The sequence below is a fragment of the Podarcis vaucheri genome, assembly GCF_965113315.1.
Source record: "Podarcis vaucheri genome assembly, chromosome: 3".
Lineage (NCBI taxonomy): Eukaryota > Metazoa > Chordata > Lepidosauria > Squamata > Lacertidae > Podarcis > Podarcis vaucheri.
This window is the reverse complement of record NC_138761.1, coordinates 1,944,094-1,969,834: the sequence shown is the minus strand read 5'-3', so window position 1 is coordinate 1,969,834 and position 25,741 is coordinate 1,944,094. Positions and strand designations below refer to the sequence as shown.

General features: G+C 48.2%; 2 protein-coding genes across 2 annotated transcripts in view; one reads left to right on the top strand and one right to left on the bottom strand.

Moving 5' to 3' along the window:
• SCARA3 (scavenger receptor class A member 3) overlaps positions 1-11,343 on the top strand; it is a 91,408-nt gene extending 80,065 nt beyond the window's left edge. Inside the window, exon 7 of the transcript XR_014218173.1 lies at positions 11,136-11,343. The gene's annotated coding sequence lies outside the window, so the exon portion shown is untranslated. The remainder of the gene's footprint in view (positions 1-11,135) is intronic.
• CCDC25 (coiled-coil domain containing 25) lies at positions 458-25,106 on the bottom strand. The gene is made up of 9 exons (XM_082217986.1): positions 25,040-25,106; positions 23,335-23,385; positions 20,329-20,368; positions 10,527-10,578; positions 9,616-9,691; positions 8,853-8,956; positions 6,086-6,288; positions 4,546-4,591; positions 458-2,211 (listed from the first exon to the last, which is right to left on the bottom strand). Exons 1-9 carry the CDS (start codon positions 25,062-25,064, stop codon positions 2,182-2,184), a joined length of 627 nt encoding a protein of 208 aa, XP_082074112.1. The 5' UTR covers positions 25,065-25,106; the 3' UTR covers positions 458-2,181.
• Between the last annotated feature and the right edge of the window lie 635 nt (positions 25,107-25,741).

Here is a 25,741-nt window from a genome sequence, read left to right as displayed (position 1 = left end):
ACCTGAGGTACCACTGTAATGGAAAACTTTACCCCACCGAAGAGATTAGACAAATTCAGGGAGAAGAGGGCTATTGATGGCTCTTAGCCACAACAGACGTGCTCTGCCAGCACGGGCAGAGGCAGTGGTGCTTCTGGGTACCAGTTGCTAGAAGCCACAGGACAGGAGGGGGTTTTGGGGGTCAGATCCTGCTTTGGGGTTTCCCACAGGCATCTGGTTGGCCACTGTGAGAACAGGATGCAGGGCTCCCTTTGGCCTGACCCAGGAGGCTCTGTTCTTATGAATGTTATGCTCACTTTCTGTTTCTTGGAACTCAGGGATCTGTTACCTTTAAGCTAGGAATGCGAAGGCATCAGTATTAAAACTGCCGCCTGCACCTATATCTGCACTATAAATTACACAACGGATTTTAGCATGCACACTGCCTTTTCCTTGCAATAAACCAATCACTCATCCATTAGCTCTTGGTGCGCAAGTTTCTTTTTATTAGGCATCAGGGTTGCAGCAACAGGCACACATTCAGGCAATGTGCGTTAACTCTGCGCCAAAGATCCCATTTCTCACAGAAGGGAATGCTGAGCTGCCCATGCAGACTGCACACATGTGAAGGTTCAGACAGACACACTTAACATCCTCTAGAGTCGTTCTTGAGGTCAGGCAGAGCGCTGATCTGCAGAGACGATGGAGTTTTTAGGGGAAGACCTAGGCCGGACTCTCCCCAACCTGATGCCCTCCACCCCAAACTTTTGGCTCACAAAATTCCAGCTAGTGTGGCTGCGTAACTACAGCCATAATCCTAAACATCAAGAGGACATCATGTTGGGGAAGGCTGGCCAAGGCTGACGCTTCTTCATCTAAGGTCCCCGATGGGGCAGCAGGAGCACGTGGTTGGTCCTGACCCCATGGCAACGTGAAAGGCGTTTTCTGGGAGCTTGGAGTCAGGTCTTGTGGTAGGAACTTTGAGCCTCTGGAGGGGACGAGGGCAGTCCTGACGCTGTTGGAGGAACTGGGAACTAAACCCCCACAATCTGAGGCTCCCCAGTCTGGTCTTAAAAAGCAGCTGCTTCTCCGCTTTGGAAAACTTCAGAGAGGAACTGTGATGCCCCCGCTTGAGCATCTTGCATCTTGCAACCTTCCCCACTGAGGCGAACCAAACAGCTGTGAGCCCTGCTAGTCGGAGGGACACCCTCTGCAACCCCCAAGCTTTGCGAACGAGACGCCGAGGACGAGAAGTGAAGGGGAGAAATAGCCAAAACGCGGGTGGGGGCGGGGAAAAGACACAGGGAGACAGACAGATTGCCTAACTGCAGAAAGAAAGCATACTGAGAGAGAATCACGTTGCCAGCCTTTAAAAGAGTGAAAAAGGAGCGGTTGAAGTTTGCTATGGAGGGATCAGTCAAAGGAGAGCTTCTCCTGAGCTGCTGCTACTAGGGCAACAGGCAGAAGAGAAGCAAGCAAGGAATCCCTCACAAGGCAGGTGCTGGTAGCCAAGGGTGGAGAGGTCCAATTCTGCCGCCATTGCCCTGGGATGATCCCACAGCTGGCCTTGCTCAGGGCACCAGTGGGCTGCACAGAGATCACACGGAAGTCCAGTTTTACTTGAACAGGGGCAGTGAGCTTTGTGGGGCCCCAGAATGGAAGTCCCATCCCATCCCATCCCTACGGTTACATGACTGCTCAAATGAGCGATGCTCTTGAGATCCAGGCAAGCATTTTACAGCACGGGTGACGCAGCTGTGCAGAGCAGATTCCTACAGAGTTTAAAGAGACCAGACTCTTGACACAGGTGCACTCGACCAAAGGGAAGGGGGGGGGGACCACAAACCCATCACTTAAGGAAAAAATACCCTAAACCCAAACACTGTGAAATGACGACTCAGGTCACAGACTCCGATTCTAAGGTCACGGTCTGCTCCCCAGGAGGCTTCGGGCATGAAAAGCCGCAGCCGCCAGCACCTCCCCAAGTTCCCCTGGAAAGGTGCCCGCCTCCTCGCGGCTCTGGAACTGGAAGGTGGCAGCCACAGAGCGTCTGTCCAGGAAGGGGAGCCGCCCACCTCCTCCCGGACGCCAGCTAGAATGATGAAACGGGCACAGAGACTCCCAAGTTCGCTTGCTTATTTTTGGCACCGACAGCGAAGAGCTCAGGTCCGTCTTCATCGTCCAAGAGGAGGGTGCCTTGGTTTACATGAAGTCATCTGAGTCGTTGCCGTCCTGCGGGAGGGGGGGACAGGAAAAGGGCTTTCTAGAGGATGTTTTAAGGGCGGGCGGGCGAGCTTTGCAGGGATTGGGCAACTCTCAGGCTGGATCCCAGAATTAATTCTCCCTCACTGGGCCCACATCTACCTGATCATCACCGAAAGACAAATGCCATCAAAAGCCTTCCCCCCTCCTGCATGAATTTGTCTAATACAGTGGTACCTCGCAAGACGAATGCCTCGCAAGACGGAAAAATCGCAAAACGAAAGGGTTTTTTGTTTTTTGAGCTGCTTCGCAAGATGATTTTCCCTATGGGCTTGCTTCCCAAGAAGGAAACGTCTTGCAAGTTTGTTTCCTTTTTCTTAACACCATTAATACAGTTGCGACTTGACTTCGAGGAGCAACTCATAGCACGCGGTGTGGTAGCCTTTTTTGAGGTTTTTGAAGACTTTGGTGATTTTTGAAGCTTTTCCAAAACTTTTCCGACACCGTGCTTCGCAAGACGGAAAAAATCGCAAGACGACAAAACTCGCGGAATGAATTAATTTCGTCTTGCGAGGCACCACTGTACTCTTTTGGAGTCATCCAAATTGGTGGCCATCCTGTGGGAGGGAGTTCCACAGCTAAACAATGCCAACCAGCTGGGGACAGGCAGCTTCACAGGATTAAGTCTTTACTGCCTCCTCATTCTAGTCACATAACTCTAACCCTTTCAGGCAAATGAGTTTGGAGTTCACTTTCTGGCTGGGAAGCCTCTTCTGCCTGCTGCGCACAGCCCAGAGGCTAAATTCTTGCTGGGCCCATCCAGCTTTTTAAGTCTAGAGACAAAAGCAACTGCATAAACGCAAGACTCCTTTCAACATTTTTTCAAAAGGGAGGCATGGGGAAGCCACCAGGCAGTCTATTGCACTTTCTCTCATTCCTGTATTCTTTATGCTCCACTCTCAAGCTAAGATTGGCTTAGAGTTATAATAATAATTATTATTACACTAATAATTTTATTATTATTACCCTTCCCAACGGACTCGGTAGCCCCAGCCACTCTAGGCAGCTTCCAACAAATATATAAGTCTAACGAAACATCAAACATTAAAAAACTTCCCCTAAAAAGGGGTACCATCAGATGTCTTCTAAAAGTTGTAGAGTGGTACCTTGGTTTTAGAACAGCTTAGTTTAGGAACAAGTTGGAAACCGGGAAGTAGGCATTTCTGTTTGAAAACTTTGCCTCAGAACTAAAATGTGTTCCACTTCCTGTTGAGTCCGTTCCATTTCTAAATTGAGTTATCCTACAATGCTTTCATTTGATGGATCAATGGTCTCATTAGATAGTAAAATTCATGTTAAATTGCTGTTTTAGGGGATGTTTTTAAAAGTCTGGAACGGATTAATCCATTTTGCATTACTTTCTATGGGAAAGCGCGCCTCGGTTTTAGACCGCTTTGGTTTCAGAACGGACTTCTGGAACGGATTAAGTTTGGGAATCAAGGTACCACTGTACAAGTTATTTATCTCCTTGATATCTGATGGAAGGGCATTCCGTAAGGTGGGTGCTTCTACTGAGAAGGCCCAGTTATGAACAGTGAGAAAGGACCCCAAAGGAGAGAAACAAAAGGTAAAGGTAAAAGAGCCCTGGACAGTTAAGTCCAGTCCAAGGTGACTATGGGGTTGTGGCGCTCATCTCACTTTCAGGCTGAGGGAGCCGGCGTTTGTCCACAGACAGCTTTCTGTGTCATGGGGCCAGGACTAAACCACATCTGGCACAACGAGACACCATGACGGAAACCAGAGCGGATGGAAACATTTTACCATCCCACCACAGTGGTACCTATTTATCTACTTGCACTGGCGTGCTTTCTAACTGCTAGGTTGGCAGGAGCAGGGACCGAGGAATGGGAGCTCACCCTGTCGTGGGGACTTGAACCGCCAACCTTTCAATCGGCAAGCCCAAGAGGCTCAGTGGTTTAACCCACAGCGCCACCCGCATCCCACCAGAGAAACAGAGGAGTGGTGGGAGTTCCCCTCTTTTCACAGGGCTCTTGCTGCCCAGCTTGACCAAGAGGTACTGGAGAGGCAGTGGCAGTGCCCTTGCATAAGGGTGCAGACTTTCCCCAGCTGAAGTTTACTAGCTCTGAGGAAGCTTGCAAGGGGAAAGCATGAACTGTAGAACCATCAGGCTGGAAGGGCACTCAAAGGCCATCCAGTCCAACCCAGCTTGCTCTCTCTACCCAGGGATTTTGCTCAGCAAAGGCTAACGTCAGCGGTGGAACTGAAAGGAGCTTGCCACCACGCTCACCCAGCCTGCTGCTCACTAGGGCAACAGGCTCCTCGCGAGAAGCACCCTGGACATACCTGGTTGGAGGACATGTTCTCCGCTTTCATTAAGGAAGAGTAACTCCTGCAAAAAGGAAAGGCAACAGTGCATTCAGACATTGCTCAGCCAGAGATAACCTGGCTGGCAAAAAAGTACAGCACTCGAATGCAGGGGTGGGGAACAGAATCTGGCTGGCAGGACTGTGACTAGCCAGGATGGCTCTGCTCCACTTCCAAAGTGCTTGGAGGCAGCGATGCTTCTGAGTGCCAGTCGCTGGCAGCCGCAGGAGCTGAAAAGGCTCTTGCGCTTGGGTCCTTGGGCATCTGGTCAGCCGCTGGGAGAACAGGATGCTGGCCAGATGAGCCACTGGCTCTCCTGATGTTCTTATGAGCCACCTGTCTATCACCTGAAATCAGGTAACCCAATTTCAAAAAGAAAGAAGCAGAGGGGCACTCACAAATCTATCCCTTCTTCCTCTCAAGCTACGCAGCCCACAAACAAGGATCCCATACGAAAGCAGGTGACACCCGAGGGGCTCACTTTAAGCATCAGTCAACGGACTGGCACTTATAGCAAGGATGACTTGCCGAGGAACAACCACGTTTTCAAGGCTCCAGATTTCTCCTTTGCAGACACGTTTTTACTTGCCCCACACATGACAGCACCTATGTTGTGGGCACGGTTTGGGGGGAAACGGGGCCAAATTATTATCCCTCCTGGGCCAAATTTGGCCCACAGACTGCAGCATCCCCACTGTTGCTCTAACAGTTCCTTCAAGAGCTTGCAAGATCGGAAAAGCTGGAAGCCAAAAGAATTCCATTTTCCCACAACTGAAGGTCAGCCCCCCACCTGCAAAGGTCTAGGGGCCCCCAGATCACCCCATGAGGCTCAAAGGGCTGCTGCAACCAACTTTTTAAAATAATAATAATAATAATAATAATAATAATAATAATAATAATAATATTTTATTTATATCCCGCCCTCCCCAGCCGAAGCCGGGATCAGAGCTTCGCACATAGAGAACCACACACCCTTGGTCAAGTTTCCTGACAAAGCCACGGAAGAGGAGCCCAGGATGCAGTGAACTGCAACCAAAGCCTAGCAAGGAGGCAGGGTTCATGGGCAAATACCGGCCTGCTTGAACGCACCCTAGTGGGGCACTTGCATGCTTATGCCCCTGGCCAAGGAACCAACCACTGTCACAGGGGTGGGGGTGGGGTTGTGCCCCCCCAAAAAAAAACCCTGCCAGAAAGTTGCTTGCCTACATCTGCAGCAAGGCCAAGAGGCATCGCTCTCGCTGCTCGGAGAGCCTCTCGGTGCACCACATTGCTGGCCCGTAGAGTCAGGTCCTAAATCATGGCATAATATCACGGTTATTTAAAAGTTATGTGTGAATTCATCTAGAAAGGGAAGACAAATCTGTGCCTAGCCCTGGGCTGTGTTGCTCAGGAAAGCAGGCCGGCTGCCTTGGTCTTCTGCTTTTTATCCTACACCCTCCCACCCCACCCCACCCCACCCCCCATTCAACTGGGAGGGGCCCAACTCGACTTCCCAAAAGGGGGTCATTGCCTGGCTCACCTGAGCTCTTCCATCTCTTTCTTCTTCTTCACCTCCTCCTTCTCTTTCCGCTTCATCTCCTGGATCTGGGCTTTCTTCTCGTTCCTCTCCTCCCGGTCGCGGGATTCCTTCTCGGCAGCCAGGTCCGGGAACCGCTCCACTTTGGTCTTCTCCAGCCGGTTCAGGATCTCGTTCACCCTCTTATCCACCGTGACAATCTTCACCTGGGGAGAGAAAAGAGCGGTGATCAGCATTCGCAAGACCTGCATCCACCTTCTCAAAATCGCTGGAGGCCAAAGCTGCGATTCCTGCACTGCAGTGGACCTGATGACCCTTTGGGTCCCTTCCAACTCTTACAATTCCATGTTTCTGGGAAAGGCTGGCACAAGGAAGGCAGGCAAGGAAGAAACCATCACAGTTGGGGGCACCCTGGACAGCAGGAACGGCAACTGAGTTACAGTCAGACTGGAAGGCACAGCATCCCTGATAAACCTCATCTTTCCCACCCCCACGAAGTCAACACAGGAGGAAAAGCCCAGGGCCCTGCTCTCCTGAGCATCTGTAAGGAGGGAATGAGGCCAGATACAGCTGTGGCTCCTGCCAGGACCAAGCGGAAGGCTGCCATTGTCACCCTTCCACTTCTAATTATTCAGAACTGAGGTTGTTTTGAACAGCTGTCAGACACTACTCTGCCCTTCCATCATGTCGCTAGTTCAAAACATTAAGTCAGCAACTTCCTGCCTTCATTTGGTTAAAAATACATTTTTAAAAAAATTAATCCCATGCTACAGGGTCTCCAGTATCTGATTCGATGTCGTTGATGTCATTGGAAAGGTTTCTTTTTTCCAGGCTCAAGAGATTACATCACTCGCCCAGAGTAACACAGGAAGTCTGCGCAACGGCCAAAGCACACCCCCAGGAGGCCAGGCTGGCTGGCTCACCGCATCCATCCCCTCTTGGAGGCCATCGCCACTCCCACCTCCCCTTGCTACCCCTCAATCCTGGCCACATCGCCAGGGCTTCAAGCCCAAGCGACCCTGTGGGGAAGCCTCACACACTGGAGAGGAGAGGGATGAAACGCATCAACAAGTCACAGGCCCGTGTAAGTGTTGAAGTCAAAAAATGCACCCCTGAAATGCTCAGCTGGCTGGAGTAGCTCAGGACCTTGAAGGAGAACAAAACGGGGTTTCTCATTCCCCATTATAGGCCACTGAACTGTGTTTTACAGGTTCGCCTCTGGCTGGTGGCTTTCCTTTGAATTCCAGGCTGAACTTTTCACACCCAAAAAGTGGGGAGGGAAGTGATGTGCTTTTAGGTTCCAGGTTTGCAAGGAAAATGCTGAACATGGGAGAAGCATGAACTTTGCAAGGGGCCTTGTAAACAAGTCAAGGCCCATTTGGCCCAGCCTGGGAACTCTGGACAGAGTCTCCTCCCAACGGGCTTTGAAGGAGGAGTAGACAAATTCATGGAGGAGAGGGCTATCAACGGTTGCTAGCCCTGATGCCCATGCTTTGCCTTCACAGTTCGAGGCTGCTGGAAATCTCAGCAGGGAAGAGTTGCTCCTGTGCTTGAATCCTGCTTGCAGACTTCCCAATGGGGGCGTCTGAGAACAGGATGCTGGACTAGATGTTTTCTGCTGCTCCAGAGAAGCGGACACGGAGCAATGGATCCAAACTACAAGAAAGAAGATTCCACCTAAACATTAGGAAGAACTTCCTGACAGTAAGAGCTGTTCGAGAGTGGAATTTGCTGCCAAGGAGTGTGGTGGAGTCTCCTACTTTGGAGGTCTTTAAGCAGAGGCTTGACAACCATATGTCAGGAGTGCTCTGATGGTGTTTCCTGCTTGGCAGGGGGTTGGACTCGATGGCCCTTGTGGTCTCTTCCAACTCTATGATTCAACTCAACTCAATTCAATTCAACTCTAGATGGGCTACCAGGCTCTTCATATTTTCCCATCCTCTTTTTTTGGGAGGGGGTTGAACCAAAAGGGTCTTGAGCCATCTTCAGGCCCAACACACAAGCACATTCCAGGGTGATGACAAGAAGCATGCAAAGCACCCAGCTGAATCCCTGTCGTCATCTCCAAGAGCCCTGCACACCCCCCTCTGAAAATGAACAGGTGGTGGTAAGCAGTGAGGACTCAGCGCCTCCCAACTAAAGGTGATGCAGGTGGGGCTTCACCAGCCTGCCCAGCAAACATGGATCTTGACCTCACCTATGCGCATCTCTGTAAAGGTAAAGGGATCCCTGACCATTAGGTCCAGTCGTGACCGGCTCTGGGGTTATGTTTTTGGTAATTTGTTATGTTGAAATTCTTAATAAAGTTCAGTTGTGCTTGCAATAAATTACAATCTTCATTGTTAACTTGGAAAAAAAATTAACTGTGGATAGAGGCAGGCACACACAACACACACACACAGAGAAAGAGAGAGAGAGAGAGGAGAGTGGCATACAGCCTCTGTCCACTTCAAACCTTACTTAATCTTTGTGGCTTCTCACATGAAATAATAAATGGTTGCTGCATAACACACAGCTTGGCAGAGCAAACGCAGTTTCCCCCCTTCAAACCACCCCCCCACCAGCAACCCATGCACCGCACAGACTGTAACCTCGGTGGGAGAGGAGCCAAAGGGTGCTGTGATGCCTGAAGAACGACAGCAGGAACTCCCACCCACTCCTTCCTCACTTTACCCATGCGGCAAACCTCCCGCTGTTTCCCTGCTGGGCCAGTGCTCTGGATCCAGGAGGTGGGTATCTGGGAAGATGGGAGCGGGGGCAAGACACTTACGTCCTTCTGGTTGTGAAACCCGATCTGCCCCACGTCCATTTCTGCCGTCTTCTTTAAGTTGGCCCAGGAAGTGTACACAATGTCGACATGATTCGTTTTGCAGCCTAGAAGAACAAAGGGGGCCGTTTTGTTCACCAAGCTGATTCTTCTCTCCCACACACCCCCTTTCAACCCCATTTCCTAACAACTCTTTGCAAGATTCGGTAAGCCAGCATGGTGTATGGTGGTTAGCGTTGGACTAGGTCCTGGGAGAGATCAGGGTTCGAATCCCCACTTGGTCATGAGGCTCGCTGGGTGACCTTGGGGTCAAGTCCGTGCCTCTCATCAGCCTAGCCTACTTTACAAGGTTGTTGTGGGGATTAAATTGAGGAAAGAGGGAGAGCCACACGCCCCACCCTGAGCTCTTAGGAGGATAATGGTGGGACAGAAATGTAATAAATATAAACGAATAAAGAATAAGAGTCCTTTAGGTTGGCAACAATGCAATGTCAGCAGCTGTTCCCCAAGGGACTGGGCACCTCTACAGAAATGTTCCATCAGATGGTTTTTGACTGGGCTGGCAAAGGAGGGAACAGAGGACGTCTTAAGCAGCTCCTGCGATGCCTGCCCCTTGCAAGTGGACGGGTTGGAGAAGCCACACCATCAGAGCAGCGTCAGCTGACTCCAGCTGCCCCCAAAGGCCTCATTCTCCACCCATGATTCCTCTCTGAATCCTTGCTGGTTTCTCCAGGCCAGGACACGCTGCAGAACAGCAACGCCTTACCTTGAATGCTGTTGGCTTTCACCAGGTGGGCGCAATCTATCAAAACCTCCTTTGGGATGTCCTCCATCGTCTGCCCCTGAAAGGAAGCAAGGAAGGAAGTGAGCAGCTTGTGCGGAGGAACAGGCAAAAGGCATGCTGGGAAGGAAGTGGATTCCGCAGGCAGAGCCGGGGGTCCCTGCAACCGAACTGCCAGCGCAGGGCCATTGCAATTAGTCTGTTACCGCAAAGATAACCACCAAATTAGTCGGAGTAGACCCATCAAAATCCAGAGATTCCAACGGGTCTGCTCTCAGTAGAACTTAATCGGATATGACCCGAATAGTTTTGCAGCACTTTAAAGACTAAGAAAATCACGGAATAAAACTGTGCAGAGTAGATGCATCTGACACAGTCTGCAAAATCATACACCACAATCAGTGGGTTTACTGTATTTTTCTATGTACAAGACTATATTTCCCCCCCCAAAAAAAATTTTAAGTTTAAAATTGGGGGTCGTCTTATACACAGAATGTTGCAATTAATTATTTCTTAATTTGGGGCTTCAAAAATAGGGGTCGTCTTATACATGGCGGCATCTTGTACATGGGAAAATGCGGTAGCTTTCAGAGGCTACAATATGTTGAAGAAAGCCAGTCACAGGGGCTTTCCCTTTTATGCAGAATATTTTATAGGCTTTATAATAAAATGGCCTCGATCAACTCCGACAAAACCTGCAGAGCGTTACAAGAATATGTCAGAGGACCTCTTTTAAACATGATAGTTTTCAGCCGCTGGTGCTAACAGGCCGTGAGAGGAGGGGGGGGATGGTTGCAGCCCCCAAAGTGGACAAGTGGCCCTCCCTCCTTCCCTCCCCACCACTTGGCTGAGTAAGAACCACCACAGAGGGCAAGAAGGAGAGCAAGGCTGTTTACCTTGTGCAGCCGGAGGTAGACGTGGGCAGAGGAGAGCTTGTCCACATGGAACCTGCACACAATACAGCACAGATTTGAGTGAGATGATTCAACCCAAAAGAAATGTTGCCCTCCGTACCGCTGCAAAAAGGCTGGCCGCCACCTGGCCATCAGCATCTTAAAGCATGCATGCTTGATAGCAGGGGAAGGAATTTTTATGGCTTATCACGCTCGCATCTCTGCAAAAGTATGCAATGGCCTGAAGAGGAAATTGAAAGGCTGGAGGAAACAGCTGCTAAAACAGCGCCAATTCCCTGTGAGCTGAGTGCTCCCTCTAGCGATCCCAAGGCCAGCAATGCGAGATGAATGAGACTAGGCCGCCTTCACACTGCGCACACGGAGGAAGAGAGGGCTCTAGATGGCTCGGCTCGGCCTCTGCAGTCAGATCTGCAACGCTTCTGAATACCAACTGCTGGAAACCACAGGAGGGGAGAGGGCTCTTGTGATTGAATCCTGCTTAGGGATTTCTGAATGGGGCATCTGATCGGCCACTGTGATAACAGGGTGCTTGACTGGATGGGCTACCGGCCTGATCCAGCAAGCCCTGCTTAGGTTCTTATGTGGAGCCAGTGTGGTGTAGTGGTTAAGAGCGGTGGACTCGTAATCTGGGGAACCGGGTTCGCTTCTCCGCTCCTCCACATGCAGCTGCTGGGTGACCTTGGGCCAGTCACACTTCTCTGAAGTCTCTCAGCCCCACTCACCTCACAGAGTGTTTGTTGTGGGGCAGGAAGGGAAAGGAGAATGTGAGCAGCTTTGAGACTCCTTAAAGGGAGTGAAAGGCAGGATATCAAATCCAAACTCTTCTTTAGAACTGGATAAGGAACCTGATGATGTTGTCTGACTCCCAAGTGCTACCAGCCCTGGCCAGGATGGCCGACAGGTACATGGGAAGCTGCCTTATAGAGAGTCAGGCCATTGGTCTACCCAGCTCAGTACTGTCTGCACTGACTGGCAGCAGCTCTCCGGGGCTTCAGGAAGGGGGCCTTCCCAGCCCTACCTTGGTGATGCCGCTAGGGACTGAAACAGGGACCTTCTCCAGCATTGTCTGAAGGGTGCAGGGTTGCCCTGCTTTACGAATAATAATAATAATAATAATAATAATAATAATAATAATAATTTATTATTTATACCCCAGCCATCTGGCTGGACTTCCCCAGCCTCTCTGGGTGGCTTCCAACAAAACACAAAAATAGAATAACCTATTAAACATTAAAAGCTTCCCTAAACAGGGCTGCCTTCAGATGTCTTCTAAAAGTTTGGTAGTTATTTTTCTCTTTGACATCTGGTGGGAGGGCGTTCCACAGGGCAGGTGCCACCACCGAGAAGGCCCTCTGCCTGGTTCCCTGTAACTTGGCTTCTCGCAGTGAGGGAACCGGCAGAAGGCCCTCGGAGCTGGACCTCAGTGTCTGGGCAGAACGATGGGGGTGGAGAGGTTTACAAAAACCTCTATAGCCATTTCCCCCTCCAAGGAATAGAGCCAGTCTATGAATCATCCCAGTCTGAAGCTTGCATTTACGCTATCTTCCAATGGCTAAGAATTATCAACAAACCTGGGTAGTCTGCCTTGTTGCTCAACGAGACGTGGAGGGGAAGAATTGATTGCTTGGGCCCTAAAAACGTTCCAGACACATCAGACACCTTCAAACAGTCACGTCCTGTCACAAGAGATCAGGGCGCTGCGGGATTTGACATCTTTCTGCAGGGCCTGAATGACGGAGTTGTTCCGCCAGCTCTTTGGCCAGGGCTCAGCCTGACTCCGCTTCTCTTTTTGTGTAAGAACTAGTATGAACCAGTATTCTCACAGGCCCATAGAAGAACAGCGTAAAAAGTTGGGCCTGGTGAACATTTACTGTTTCCAACCCTAATCCTGCAGAAAGCCATCTAATTCGATTTTAATTTGATCCTGACTTGTTTTTAGGAGGTAATTTAATTATTGTTTGATTTTATACCAATGTTATATATTTGATGTTAGCCGCCCTGAGCCCAGTCTAGGCCAGGGAGGGCAGGATACAAACAAAAGGGTTTTTTTAATCACCGTATTTTTCGCTCTATAAGACACACCAGACCATAAGACGTACCTAGTTTTGGGAAGAGGAAAACAAGAAAAAAAATATTCTTAATCCGAGAAGCCAGGAAAGCCAGCGAGATCGCAGAGCAGCAATCCCACTGGCTGCCCTGGCTTATGGGAAAGCCGCGCGCAGTCTCTCCCGGGCAAGGGGAGCCTTCATCCCCTGCCCAGGAGAGGCTGCGTGCGGCTAAGGCTCCCCCAAGAGCCGCGCTCCCTTTAAAGAGTGTGCGGAGTGTGTGGCTCTTGGGGGCTTTTCTACGACGTCCCACACCTTCCGCAAAAGCCAGCAAGAGCCACGTGCTCTCTTTAAAGGGTGCACAGTTCCTGCGGGCTTTTCTACGAGATGGGGGAAAGACAGCCCATCAGTGACGGGCTGCCCTTCTCCCTCCTTGGGGAAAAGCCCGCAAGAGCCGCGAGGAGCCTGTGTGCGGCTTTGGGGGGCTTTCCCCGCCTGCCTCGCGCCTGCATTCGCTCCATAAGACATACACACATTTCCCCTTACTTTTTCGGAGGGGAAAAGTGTCTTGTGGAGCGGAAAATACGCTACAGTGGTGCCTCGCAAGACGAAATTAATCCGTTCCGCGAGTCTCTTCGTCTTGCAGTTTTTTCGTCTTGCGAAGCACGGCTATTAGCGGCTTAGTGGCTATTAGCGGCTATTAACGGCTTAGCGGCTTTGAGAAAAAGGAAACAAACTCGCAAGAACTCGCAAGACGTTTCGTCTTGCGAAGCAAGCCCATAGGGAAATTCGTCTTGCGGAACGACTCAAAAAGCGGAAAACTCTTTCGGCTAGCAAGTTTTTCGTCTTGCGAGGCATTCGTCTTGCGGGGCACCACTGTATTATTATTACTGAAGGATGAAGCTGACTAGTCCACCCGTCTGACTGGTCCACAAGCCCCTCTCCACTGTGGCTCAAAGAGGCAGCATCTACAAGAGGAAGGTCACGAGGGAACTCGCAGCAGCTCCTATTTTCTGTTTCATTCTCTGCCCTCACCTGCTGTCTGGTCAACTACTCTCATTGCTTACATTATTCACTGTAGCCATTGCTTTAACTGCTCATTTCATTCTTCATATTTTAAAATATATATATATATGCAGGTTTTGGTGTCTTCGGGTGTCTTCCCGTGTAAGAGTCGGGGTGTCTGGGCGACGTTTCGACGAGGTCTCACTCGTCATCTTCAGGCTGGTGCTTTCGGCTTCTTGTTACTGGAACCAGTAACAAGAAGCCGAAAGCACCAGCCTGAAGATGACGAGTGAGACCTCGTCGAAACGTCGCCCAGACACCCCGACTCTTACACGGGAAGACACCCGAAGACACCAAAACCTGCATTCCTGTACCCGTGAAAATCTACGAAAGCATATATATATATATATATATACACACACACACACACACACACACACACACACAAAGAACACACACACAAAGAACTCACACCTGTTTTGTGGGAAACAATCAAATCAAGGTTCTTGCCCCTGATATACTGGGGGAGGGGGCATGATAAGCACAGGGGGCTTTTCTTTGCATTTAGAGTGAAATTTAAAACTAGGATCCCACCTCCAGTCTTATACAATGCAGTGCAGGAAGGGCTCTAAAATGTGGTTTTGCTGTCAGCTTTACTAAGGAGCGCGATTCATTTCACAAATTACCACGACGAGTACAAAAGAAGAGCATCTGCTGGATCAGGCCAATGACCTATCTAGTCCAGCCTCCTGTTCTCACAGATGCCCCATGGTAAAACTGCAATCAGGATTCGAACACAAGAGCACCATCACTCTCCCCTCCTGTGGATTCCAGCACCTGGTGTCTGAAGTATTGCTGCCCCTGACTGTGGAGGCAGAGGAGATCCCTCCTGGCTAATAGCCACTGATACCTTATGCAGGGGTCAGCAAACTTTTTCAGCAGGGGGCCGGTCCACTGTCCCTCAGATCTTGTGGGGGGCTGGACTATATTTTGAAGGTGGGGAAAGATGCAAGAGCACCACGAGCCCCGGTGGTGAGCAGCAGGGGCTGGCGGCGGAGGGATGATGAGCAGCGCGTGAAAGGGCTTGCATAGCTGTCAACCTTCCCTTTTTTTTCAGGAAATTCCCTTCTGCTGCTTCCCACTGCTATCCCGGATTGTTAGATATCCCGTAGACCAGGGGTGTCAAACTCAAATTCATCGGGGGCCGCATCAGCAGTTTGGTCACCCTCAAAGGGCCGGTTGTATCTGTAGGACTATGTGTCCACTCTTTATTATCATAAATTATTGTCACTGCATTCAATTATTACTGTTTTTGTAATAATGTAGATGGTCCACTTTACATTTATTTTAAGGGTGTTTGGAGTGTGCACACGCACCTCTCTCTCTCTCCCACTCCCCCCCCCAGCCACCCCATATTCCCAAAGAACAACTTGATCACGGGCATCGTCGGTCCTGGAAAGGCTGGCTGTGCAAAGATGGAGAGGGAGGCGAAATGAAGAGGAAGGGAAGCCCCAGGCTGGTGAAATCCAGCGCGAAGGAGAAGAGGACGCCTCCCGCAGGGCGAGTTTGCATGCCGGGAAGGATCGGGAAGCAGTAGCAGGACGTGCGAGGAGAGAGGGGGTTTCGAAGCCACCCACCCTGGGAGCTGACTCTCCTTTAAAAAAAAAAAATGATAATGGTGGATTCTTAACATCTGGTGGGAATTTTATTTTCCCTCTCTTCCTGTTTTCTCCTCCTCCCGCCACCAAGCTCGCCACCACTGCCACCATCAGCATCTCTTTGCATTTGATGTGCGATTCTGGGAGGGGGGAATGCAGAGGAGTTGGAGGCAAGGCGAACGGATATAATAACGCGGAGAGTTTGGCGAGGAGAAGACACGGATGCTACGGATTGCTGGCTTGCTCCTGGCTGAAATCAGAAATCTGATTGCACACTGGGTTGTGATTGGAAATCTAATCAGATCCTGGGATCGGCAAGGGGGGAGAGCGTGAGAGCAGCGGAGGGGGCAGAGAGGGAGAGAAGAAGAGCCCCAAAGTTGGCGTTTCTGAGAAAATAATTTCAGATGTTGCAAGGGGATGCGCCTCGGTGGAGGGCGGAGGGGGAGACACGGGAAGCGCGGCCATGGGAACCCCCCGGTGTAACGTGGACACACATGGATCTGCTAGCAGAGAAGGAGCCGCTTGGCTGGAGCTGAGCAGACATAACAAAATCGTGTTATTAAACCAAACAGCGGCCGTTTCAGACAGACGGGGCTGCGCTGCTGCTGCTGGTGGCGGCGGCAGCAAGGGAAACCTTCCGCAGAAGCCAAAAACGCTTCTCTCCCACCAAGAGGGATTCCAAGGTGGCTGAGGACTGGAAGAAAAGGGGAGTTTGGGGGGCGGGCGGGGAGGATCCAGCATCCCCGGAGAAGATCCAAGGCTGGAATAAAAAAGTTTCTCCGAGGAGAAAGACTCCCCCTCCGTGGCGCGGAGAGACCTGACCTTCCGCTTGCTCTTTTTGAGAGAGAAGCCAGCTGCCCGCCTCGCTTCGGCCCCCGACGATGAAGGCGCAAGTTGAGAGACGCGGGGACATTTGAAGCAGCAGCCCTGTCCTTAAGAGCGACGGGAGGAGGCGAGTCGGGAGCTGCACCATGTAAACTTTCTTGTGTCAAAAAAAAAAAAAAAGCGAGAATAAAAGGTGAAAGCTGGTGGCCAGCGGCAGCTACACGGGCCACATGACGAGGTCTGGCGGGCCGGATTCGGCCCGCGGGCCTTGTGTTTGACACCCGTGCCGTAGACTGTCCCCAGGACAGGTGAGGCTGCTGATCCCTTATTTTCGAGGCTGCTGATCCCTTATCTTCAAATCTGAAAGTTGACAGCTATGCTCTGGAGAGGGGCTGCTTAAAATGGCGGCCGCTTGGGCGCTGCTGCTACTGGCACCAACAAAGCCCAGCCCCCTTCCTCCTCTAGGCAGGGCAGGGAGAAGCAAGGAAGGAGACACCGACGCCGCTGCCATGTGAGGGAGAGAGAGGGAAAGAACGCATGTGCTGGCAATCCACATGGCGATTCCCGGACCACCCACAGGCCAGATCCAGAAGGCAATTGGGCCTGATCTGGCCCACGGGCTTTACTTTGCCAACCCATGGCCTTATGCTCCATGAATGTGTCTAATCCCCTTTAAGCCACCCAAGTTGGTGGCCATCACTGCCTCATGCAGGAGAAACGTCCATAGTCCATCTCTGTGCTGCACAAAGAAGGACTTTATCTTTCCTGGAAGTTCCAACATTCATTTTCATTTGATGTCAGCGAGTTCTAACGTTATGAGGGGGAAAAAATTCTCTATTCGGTTTCTTCACACTATGCACAATTGTTTAAATTTTATGTCACCTCTTGCTTGCCTTTTCTCGAAACTAAGAAGTCCCAAACACTGTAACCTTTCCTCACGGGGGGAGGTTGCGCTTTTCTGAACCTTTTCAAACTCTATGATAACTGTCACTGCCAAACTACATTTGCCATTACCACCCATTCGCTCAGTTTGGAGGGGTCCTTTTGGAGCTCTTCTTAATCTGTTTCTGTTTTAGCCACCCTGAACAATTTCAGCAAACTCAGCCACCCCACTGCTCACCCCTAAGTCTGGACCATTTAAGAACAAGTTGAAAAGCCAAGGTCCCTATACAGATCCTTGGGAGACGGCACTTTCTGCATCCCTCCACTTGGAAAACTGTCCATTTATTCCCACTCTCTGCTTCTTCCTACTTAACCAGTTCCTTTTTTTTTTTTATAATATTTTTTATTAGTTTTACAAAAGTTTTTATAACAGACAAACACAAAAACAAACAAACAAACAAACAAACAAACAAGTATAATTTCATAATGTCATTTCATAAACTTCTTTCCTCGGACTTCCCCATACCTCCCCTTTCTGCATCCTCATGTCCAAATTTTATAGCAACTTATAAATGTTTTTTCCAACTCTAATTCATCATAGTCCTTTCTTATTCTAATCTTATATTACTGCAACCCTTTCTCTCTATAGAATCTCGACATTCTAAGCTTCATCAAGTTTATAGTAGTCCTTAAGATAAATCTTGAATTTCTTCCAATCTTCTTCCGCAGTCTCCTTTCCCTGGTCTCGAATTCTGCTCGTCATTTCCGCCAATGTCATATAGTCAATCACTTTCATCTGCCATTCTTCCACGGTGGGTAGATCTTGTGTCTTCCAATACTTTGCGATCAATATTCTTGCTGCTGTTGTTGCGTACATAAAGAATGTTCTATCCTTTTTTTTCACCAATTGGCCGACAATGCCCAAGAGAAAGGCCTCTGGTTTCTTAAGAAAGGTATATTTAAATACCTTTTTCATTTCATTATATATCATCTCCCAGAAGACCTTAATCTTCGGGCATGTCCACCAAAGATGATAAAAAGTACCTTCAGTTTCCTTACATTTCCAGCATTTATTGTCAGGCAAATGGTAAATTTTTGCTAGCTTAACTGGGGTCATGTACCACCTGTATACCATTTTCATCACATTTTCCTTTAAGGCACTACATGCCGTAAATTTAATTCCGGTGTTCCACAACCTTTCCCAGTCAGCAGACATAATATTATGACCAATGTCCTGTGCCCACTTAATCATAGCTGATTTAACTATTTCATCTTGTGTGTTCCATTTCAACAGCAAGTTATACATTCTTGACAAATTCTTAGTATTGGGTTCTAGCAGTTCTGTCTCGAGTTTTGATTTTTCCACCTGGAAGCCAATTTTCCTGTCTTGTTTAAAAACCTCCATTATTTGATAATAGTGGAGCCAATCTTGTACTTTGGGTTTTAGTTTTTCATGGCTCTTTAATTTCAGTTTCTCTCCATCCTGTTCTAAAATCTCACAATACTTTGGCCATCCGACCTCCATATTAACTTTCTTATGGGCCTTCGCCTCTAAGGGTGACAACCATCTAGGGGTTTTGTTTTCCAACAGGTCTTTATATCTCATCCAAACATTGAACAACGCTTTCCTTACAATGTGATTTTTAAAGGCACTATGCACTTTGATTTTGTCATACCATAAATATGCATGCCAACCGAATGCGTTATTGAAACCTTCTAAGTCCAAGATATCTGTATTCTCGAGGAGCATCCACTCTTTCAGCCAGCAGAATGCTGCTGCCTCATAGTACAATTTTAAGTCCGGCAGGGCAAATCCCCCTCTTTCTCTTGCATCTGTTAATATTTTATATTTTATTCTGGGCTTTTTGCCCTGCCAGACAAATTTCGCAATATCTTTCTGCCACCTCTTGAAACAGTCCATCTTGTCAATAATCTGCAAAGTTTGAAACAAAAATAACATTCTAGGCAATACATTCATCTTAATTACTGCAATTCGGCCTAACATTGATAATCTCAAATTTGACCATATTTCTAAGTCTTTTTTAATTTCTAACCAACATTTTTCATAATTGTCCTTATATAAATTCAAATTTTTAGATGTTAAATTAACCCCTAGGTATTTCACCTTCTTAACCACCATCAAACCCGTCTCTTCTTGAAACTTATTCTTCTCCATATCTGTCAGGTTTTTCCCTAAGACTTTAGTTTTTTGTTTATTCAATTTAAATCCAGCTACCTGGCCAAATTGTTGAATTATCTCCAACACCTTTTTCGTGCTAGTGTATGGCTCTTGTAAAGTCAGAACTAAGTCATCTGCGAAAGCCCTTAACTTGTAATGTTTTGCTCCGACCTGTACACCTTTAACTTGCTGGTCCTCTCTAATCATGTTCAGCAACACCTCCAGGACCGAAATAAAAAGCAATGGGGAAATTGGGCACCCCTGTCGTGTTCCTTTTTCTATCTTAAGTTCCTCAGTTATTACATTGTTTACAATCAACTTAGCTTTTTGTTCGGAATATATTGCACCCATACCATTCTCAAAACCTTGTCCTACCCCCATCCCATGAAGGTTCTTTTTCATAAAACTCCAAGAAATGTTGTCAAAGGCTTTCTCCGCATCCACAAATATCAAAACTGCTTTAGTATTTATATTCACCTCTAACTTTTCCAAAATGTCTATTATATTCCTAACATTGTCTGAGAGGTGTCTCTTTGGGAGAAAGCCTGCTTGGTCTCTATGAATCTTTTCCATCAATACTCTTTTGAATCTTTTTGCTAAAATGTCTGCAAAAATTTTGTAATCCACATTGAGTAACGAGATTGGGCGGTAGTTCTTCAATTGAGTCTTTTCAGTCTCTGTCTTTGGTATGAGTGAAATATATGCTTCTTTCCACGATTCAGGTGCCTTTTTTCCCTCTAAGATCTCATTACAGACATCCTTTAGCGGTTGTATCAACCATTCCTTTAACGATTTGTAATATCTGGAAGTCAGTCCATCTGGCCCTGGAGATTTGCCCAATTGCATGTCCTGAATGGCACCCTCTATCTCTTGTTCTGTTATTCTCTGGTTTAGATCCACCTTACTTTGAGGAGAGATTTTTTTGTAATCCATGTTTATTAAGGAATTTATCTATGTCTTCTTCATTTTGTAATCCTTGGGAATAAAGTTTTTTGAAATAACTCACAAAACAGTTTCTTATCTCATTTGGTTTAGATATGGTCCTTCCATCCACTTCCAAATCCTACTTAACCAGTTCCTTATCCACAACTTCTCTTATTTCATGTCTGCTAATCTTACTCAGAAGTCCTTGCTACCTTATTGAAACCTTGCGCCCCAGGGCATAAAGAGAGGCTCAGATCAGTACTTACCAAACATCTTCCGGCCAGCCATGTTTTATTAGGTCTTCATCTGCAAGAAAAAAGCCAAGCCAAGCAGTGAGCAGAAATAATTCCCTCTCAGTCCTCCCTGAGAGTCAGGTTACAACTGGACCTTTGGGACAGGGATTATCACTTGAGTCCACTGGGTCACAAACCAAACTGTGAAACAGGAAGATCTCTCTGGAAACAATGGAATTCAGTACTAAACTTTCAAGACAGGAACCATTATTTCAGTTTGAACCACGCTGCAAATTTTGAATGCTGAAGTTCCTAACTGGATCTGAGCAAATGTGTAACACTGCTGAACGATTAATACAACACTAGCAGTTCAAGAAGGTGATGCAGACACAGACATTTCCCTTGGTTGTCTCTGCAAGGGAAATGCTTTGTGCACACATTAAGTATCGTGAGACAATAACGTCTAACCTTTTATACTTTGGCTTCATCTGGTCAGACGTGCCAGGATTGTGCCGCTAAATGTTTCTTCAGTTTAAAAACACAAACAGATTTCAAGAGAGATATTGGGAGATTAGCTCAGAAATAATCTGGAAGTAGCTGTCTCATTTCAATAAAGATGCTCTAAACAACCACCACTGTACAGCAAATATAAGTAAGTAGGGAAAGGCCCTGTGTAATTAATATTACTAAATATATTTATGTCTGTGAAAATGACCTCATATTTCAGTGCATAAATTTAAGTGACCCTTAACAAATAGGGACAGATGATTGCTACTTAATCTTATGAAAGACTTATTAGATTAGCACAATTTGGGACAATTTCCTGGTAGAGAGGACATAAATTCAGAGGAGATTTCAAAGGTTATTTTAAAGGGACCAAGCTCAAACAAGAGAACAACTCTGGAAAACATTTTCCTTAGGATTAAAAATAATGTTGGTATCTGAAAAGTCATGGGTGACCATCAAAGAGTAATTTTAACAGTTGCACGTGCAAAAAGAATCAACAAGCTGATGTATTTCAAGGAACCACTCATCACTTTCTTGAACTCCTACCAAAAAAAATTGCTTCCGCAATTTCAATATTATAACATTGGAAAGTCTGTGACAATGTAAGTAGAAATAGTTTCCCCTTTCTTTTGAAAGTCAGGCAACTTTGGGGCTACAAACTAATCAGAAAAACAGAATCTATGAGATGACTTGCTTTTGAGAAAGTATTTCGAAGCTTTTGCGTCTTGACAAAAATTGGATACAGATACACACTATTTAGCTAAATGCCAGTTTATACATCAGAATTGCCTGGCTAGCCTCCTTGGATTCCAATTTTAAGATAAAATCCCCCACCCAATCTCAGTGGGGCTGAGATCACAGATCAAGCACTTGCTCACAGTCCTATGTTAGGAAGTGAACTAAAAGCAAGAAAATGCCCTTATTAAAAAATGCTAATTTTCATCAGCGTTTGGCTCAAATGAGGAATATTTTACACAGAAATAACATAAACATGTTTGTGCCATCAGCATTTTGCTGAAATGCAGTCTGAGGCACCCAAGAATTGACTCTATTAGTTCCATCCCCAATAGCGGGTCCAGAAGCTGGTTTCTGCACATGTTGTAGAGGGAAGATGGGGCTTGTCAACCTGGGAAGGTAGCCCATCTAGGAAAAGAAAAGCTCTTAATCCTAAACCTATCCTGCCTTGTGGGATATCTTCAGGAAGAGAAAAGGCTAAGGAGTAAACCAGGGGTCAGCAAACTTTTTCAGCAGGGGGCCGGTCCACTGTCACTCAGCCCTTGTAGGGGGGCCAGACTATATTTTGAAAGGGGAAAAAAATGAACGAATTCCTATGCCCCACAAATAACCCAGAGATGCATTTGAAATAAAAGGACACATTCTACTCATGTAAAAACACACTGATTCCCGGACCGTCTGCGGGCTGATTTAGAAGGTAGTTGGGCCGGAACCTTTTTGCTTCCATCTGCACCTTTCTGCCATATGTGAGACTCAAATGGTCAGACTTCCTTTCTCTAATGGAAGCTGGTTCAATAAGAGACAGAGATTTCCCAGTTTTGAATATTGCTCCGTGGTGCCGACACGCTTAGCTGCATGTCTTGCAATTTTTGTTGATAGCTGTGGATTTGGAGTGGCCTGATTATTACTAGCTTAACTTGAGGGGGCCGAGTCACCTTAGATTTTTGAATTGCTCTTGAGAGTTAAAGAATGAACTGATTATCTGAGAGGCAGCCTTTTTTGGGGGGACACAGCCTCTTTGTCAACAGGAGGAGCTCATTTTCTCCAGGCTAAACATGCCCAGCTCCCTTGGCCATTCCTCATAAGGCAAGGACAAGGACACTGACAAACTGGAACGTGTCCAGAGGAGGGCAACCAAAATGGTCAAAGGCCTGGAAATGATGCCTTATGAGGAACGACTAAGGGAGCTGGGCATGTTTAGCCTGCAGAAGAGGAGGTTAAGGGGTGATATGATAGCCATGTTCAAATATATAAAAGGATGTCACATAGAGGAGGGAGAAAGGTTGTTTTCTGCTGCTCCAGAGAAGCGGACACAGAGCAATGGATCCAAACTACAAGAAAGAAGATTCCACCTAAACATTCGGAAGAACTTCCTGACAGTAAGAGCTGTTTGACAGTGGAATTTGCTGCCAAGGAGTGTGGTGGAGTCTCCTACTTTGGAGGTCTTTAAGCAGAGGCTTGACAACCATATGTCAGGAGTGCTCTGATGGTGTTTCCTGCTTGGCAGGGGGTTGGACTCGATGGCCCTTGTGGTCTCTTCCAACTCTAGGATTCTATGATTCGAAGTGTCAGGGATTTAATCCTAAAATGGTTTTTGTTTTCAAAAACAATGCTGGGCAGGGGAATCCCCACTGATCAGAATAAAGGCTTCTTTTCTGCCATACCAAAGAGCCAATGAGTTCTGACTGAAGATGCACAACTTATCAGAAGGTTTGTTTTAAAATAAAAATGGGGTCAAACACAAAATACATAAAATCGATTCCATCCTGACAGGCATAGCCAGAGTGTTGTACTTACTTTCGTATTTATCTTTTCCCATGTAAATTGTGTAAGCAGCGCCAGGAACAACTGAGGGGAAGGAAAAGGGAAACAAAATGAGCCAGAGTTTCGGATCAAACCCCACACAGACACACAGTGTCCCCCCCCAAAACTTATTTGCATCCCACCCACTACAAAATCCACTGTATAAGATGATAAGGTCCTGGTCTAGCTCAGAGGTTCAGAAGCTCTGTTCCAGGACAAGTTCTCCAGAAGTTCTTTCAGGTGGCCCAGATGTGAAAATGCCAAGAGGCGGCCCCTCTTCAGTCTCACAGGTTTGGCAACGATAAAGAGGGAGGAAACCCCCAATAATTCTAACAACCTACTGCACAGCACTATTGTGAGGATGAAATGGAAGAGTGCGGGATAACTAAGTATGCCAACTTTGATTTTTTGTCTTTGGAAGATTAAAAAAAAAAAGTCTTCAATGTTGTGGCCCCAAAGCTGCCAGAGGGGACTGTAGTTGAAGCATTTGGGGAAGTGGATCAGGATTCTGATGTCCATATCAGCTCCAAAGACTTTGAATCGGCAATGAGCCATGGATAGGATATTTGTCAGCACTTCCTTTGCCCTGAAGTATGTTTCTCAGTGAAAGCAGCCAAAGGAAAAACTCCACAGCTAAGGTTGCCTGAAATCTACGAAACATTTCCCTTCAGAATCTTTTTTTTAAACGAATCAAGGCAGATATGATGCCATGGAAAAGCTGCATTTGAACCCTCCATGGGATGCATAGAGTCTTTAAACGTATATTCTGGTTCTCAGGATTGAGGATGAATCCTGACAAGAAAGAAGTACTGTTTTGTGGGGACAGGGGGCAGGCGGGTAAGGGGGACTCCCTGGTCCTGAATGGGGTAACTGTGCCCCTGAAGGACCAGGTGCGCAGCCTGGGAGTCATTCTGGACTCACAGCTGTCCATGGAGGCGCAGGTCAAATCTGTGTCCAGGGCAGCTGTTTATCAGCTCCATTTGGTCCACAGGATGAGACCCTCCCTGCCCGCAGACTGTCTCGCCAGAGTGGTACATGCCCTGGTTATTTCCCTCTTGGACGACTGCAATGTGCTATACATTGGGCTACCTTTAAAGGTGACCCGAAAACTGCAGCTAATCCAGAATGCAACTGCTAGACTGGTGACTGGGAGCGGCCACCAAGACCATATGACACCAGTCCTGAAAGACCTACACTGGCTCCCAGTACGTTTCTGAGCACAATTCAAAGTGCTGGTGCTGAACTTGAAAGCCCTAAACGGCCTCGGTCCAGTATACCTGAAGGAGCGTCTCCACCCTGGACACCGGGGTCCAGCTCCGAGGGCCTTCTGGCGGTTCCCTCCCTGCGAGAAGTGAGGTTACAGGAAACCAGGCAGAGGGCCTTGTCGGTGGTGGCGCCTGCCCTGCGGAATGCCCTCCCATCAGATGTCAAGGAAATAAGCAACCATCTGACTTTTAGAAGACATCTGAAGGCAGCCCTCTTTAGGGAAGGTCCCCCCTCCTTGCTCGCCCCCCCAGCTCCTCTGAGGAAAAGGGGGGATGCCAATGAAATAAAAATAATGATAATAAATAGATACAGGGCGAATAAACCGAGGCGAGTTACCCCCCCCAAAAAAAAAACCCAAGGCCCTACGGAGAGCGAGAGGGGGGCGGTGGGCGTGGCCTCCCCCCTCAACCCAACCCCCCCCCGCGCCGCCTACCGTTGGACGTGAAGTAGAACACCATGGCAACGGGCCGCCGGACGGGTCTCCTTCGCGTCCGCACCGGGTGGGGTGGGGGGGGGCGGGAAGGAAGTCGGAGGCGCTTCCGAGCGGCGCGGGTCCAGCGTGCAGCGACTTCCGGCGTCTTCCCGGAAGTGACGCTCCCCTCCCGTCCCATAGAGTTAGGAACAATTGGGAAGGGCCCCTCGGAGGCCGTGCGGCCTAGTGGGCTCGTTGAGGAGAGCGCGGCGCCCGGGTTGGGACCCTCGGGTTCATATCCCCTCACCTCCGGCATGGCCAGTCGCCGCCTTTCGCCTCGGGAACGAGGAGCCCGTGTGGGGACCCGTCAGGCATTTTGGACTACGACTCCCGTCATGCCCTGACATTGGAGTCGCCGCAGGGGCTGATGGGAGTTGGAGTCCGAAATGAGAAAAGTGGCGGGCGGGAAACGGAGTCTCCATTACGAGGCCTACCTCGCGGGGGTGTCGTGTGAGGGGCGAAGCGCTGAGGAAAGGAGGTCCGCGCCTGTTGTTTATAGGAGGAGGTCGGGATATAAAATTAATATTAGACTCGTAGAATTGTGTGTTTGGAAGAGGGCGCAAGGGTCATCTAGTCCGACCCCCTGAAGTGCGGGGATTTTTTTCGACCCTGAGATTCAGAGGATCATGCTCTACTGAATAATAATAATAATAATTTTTCATT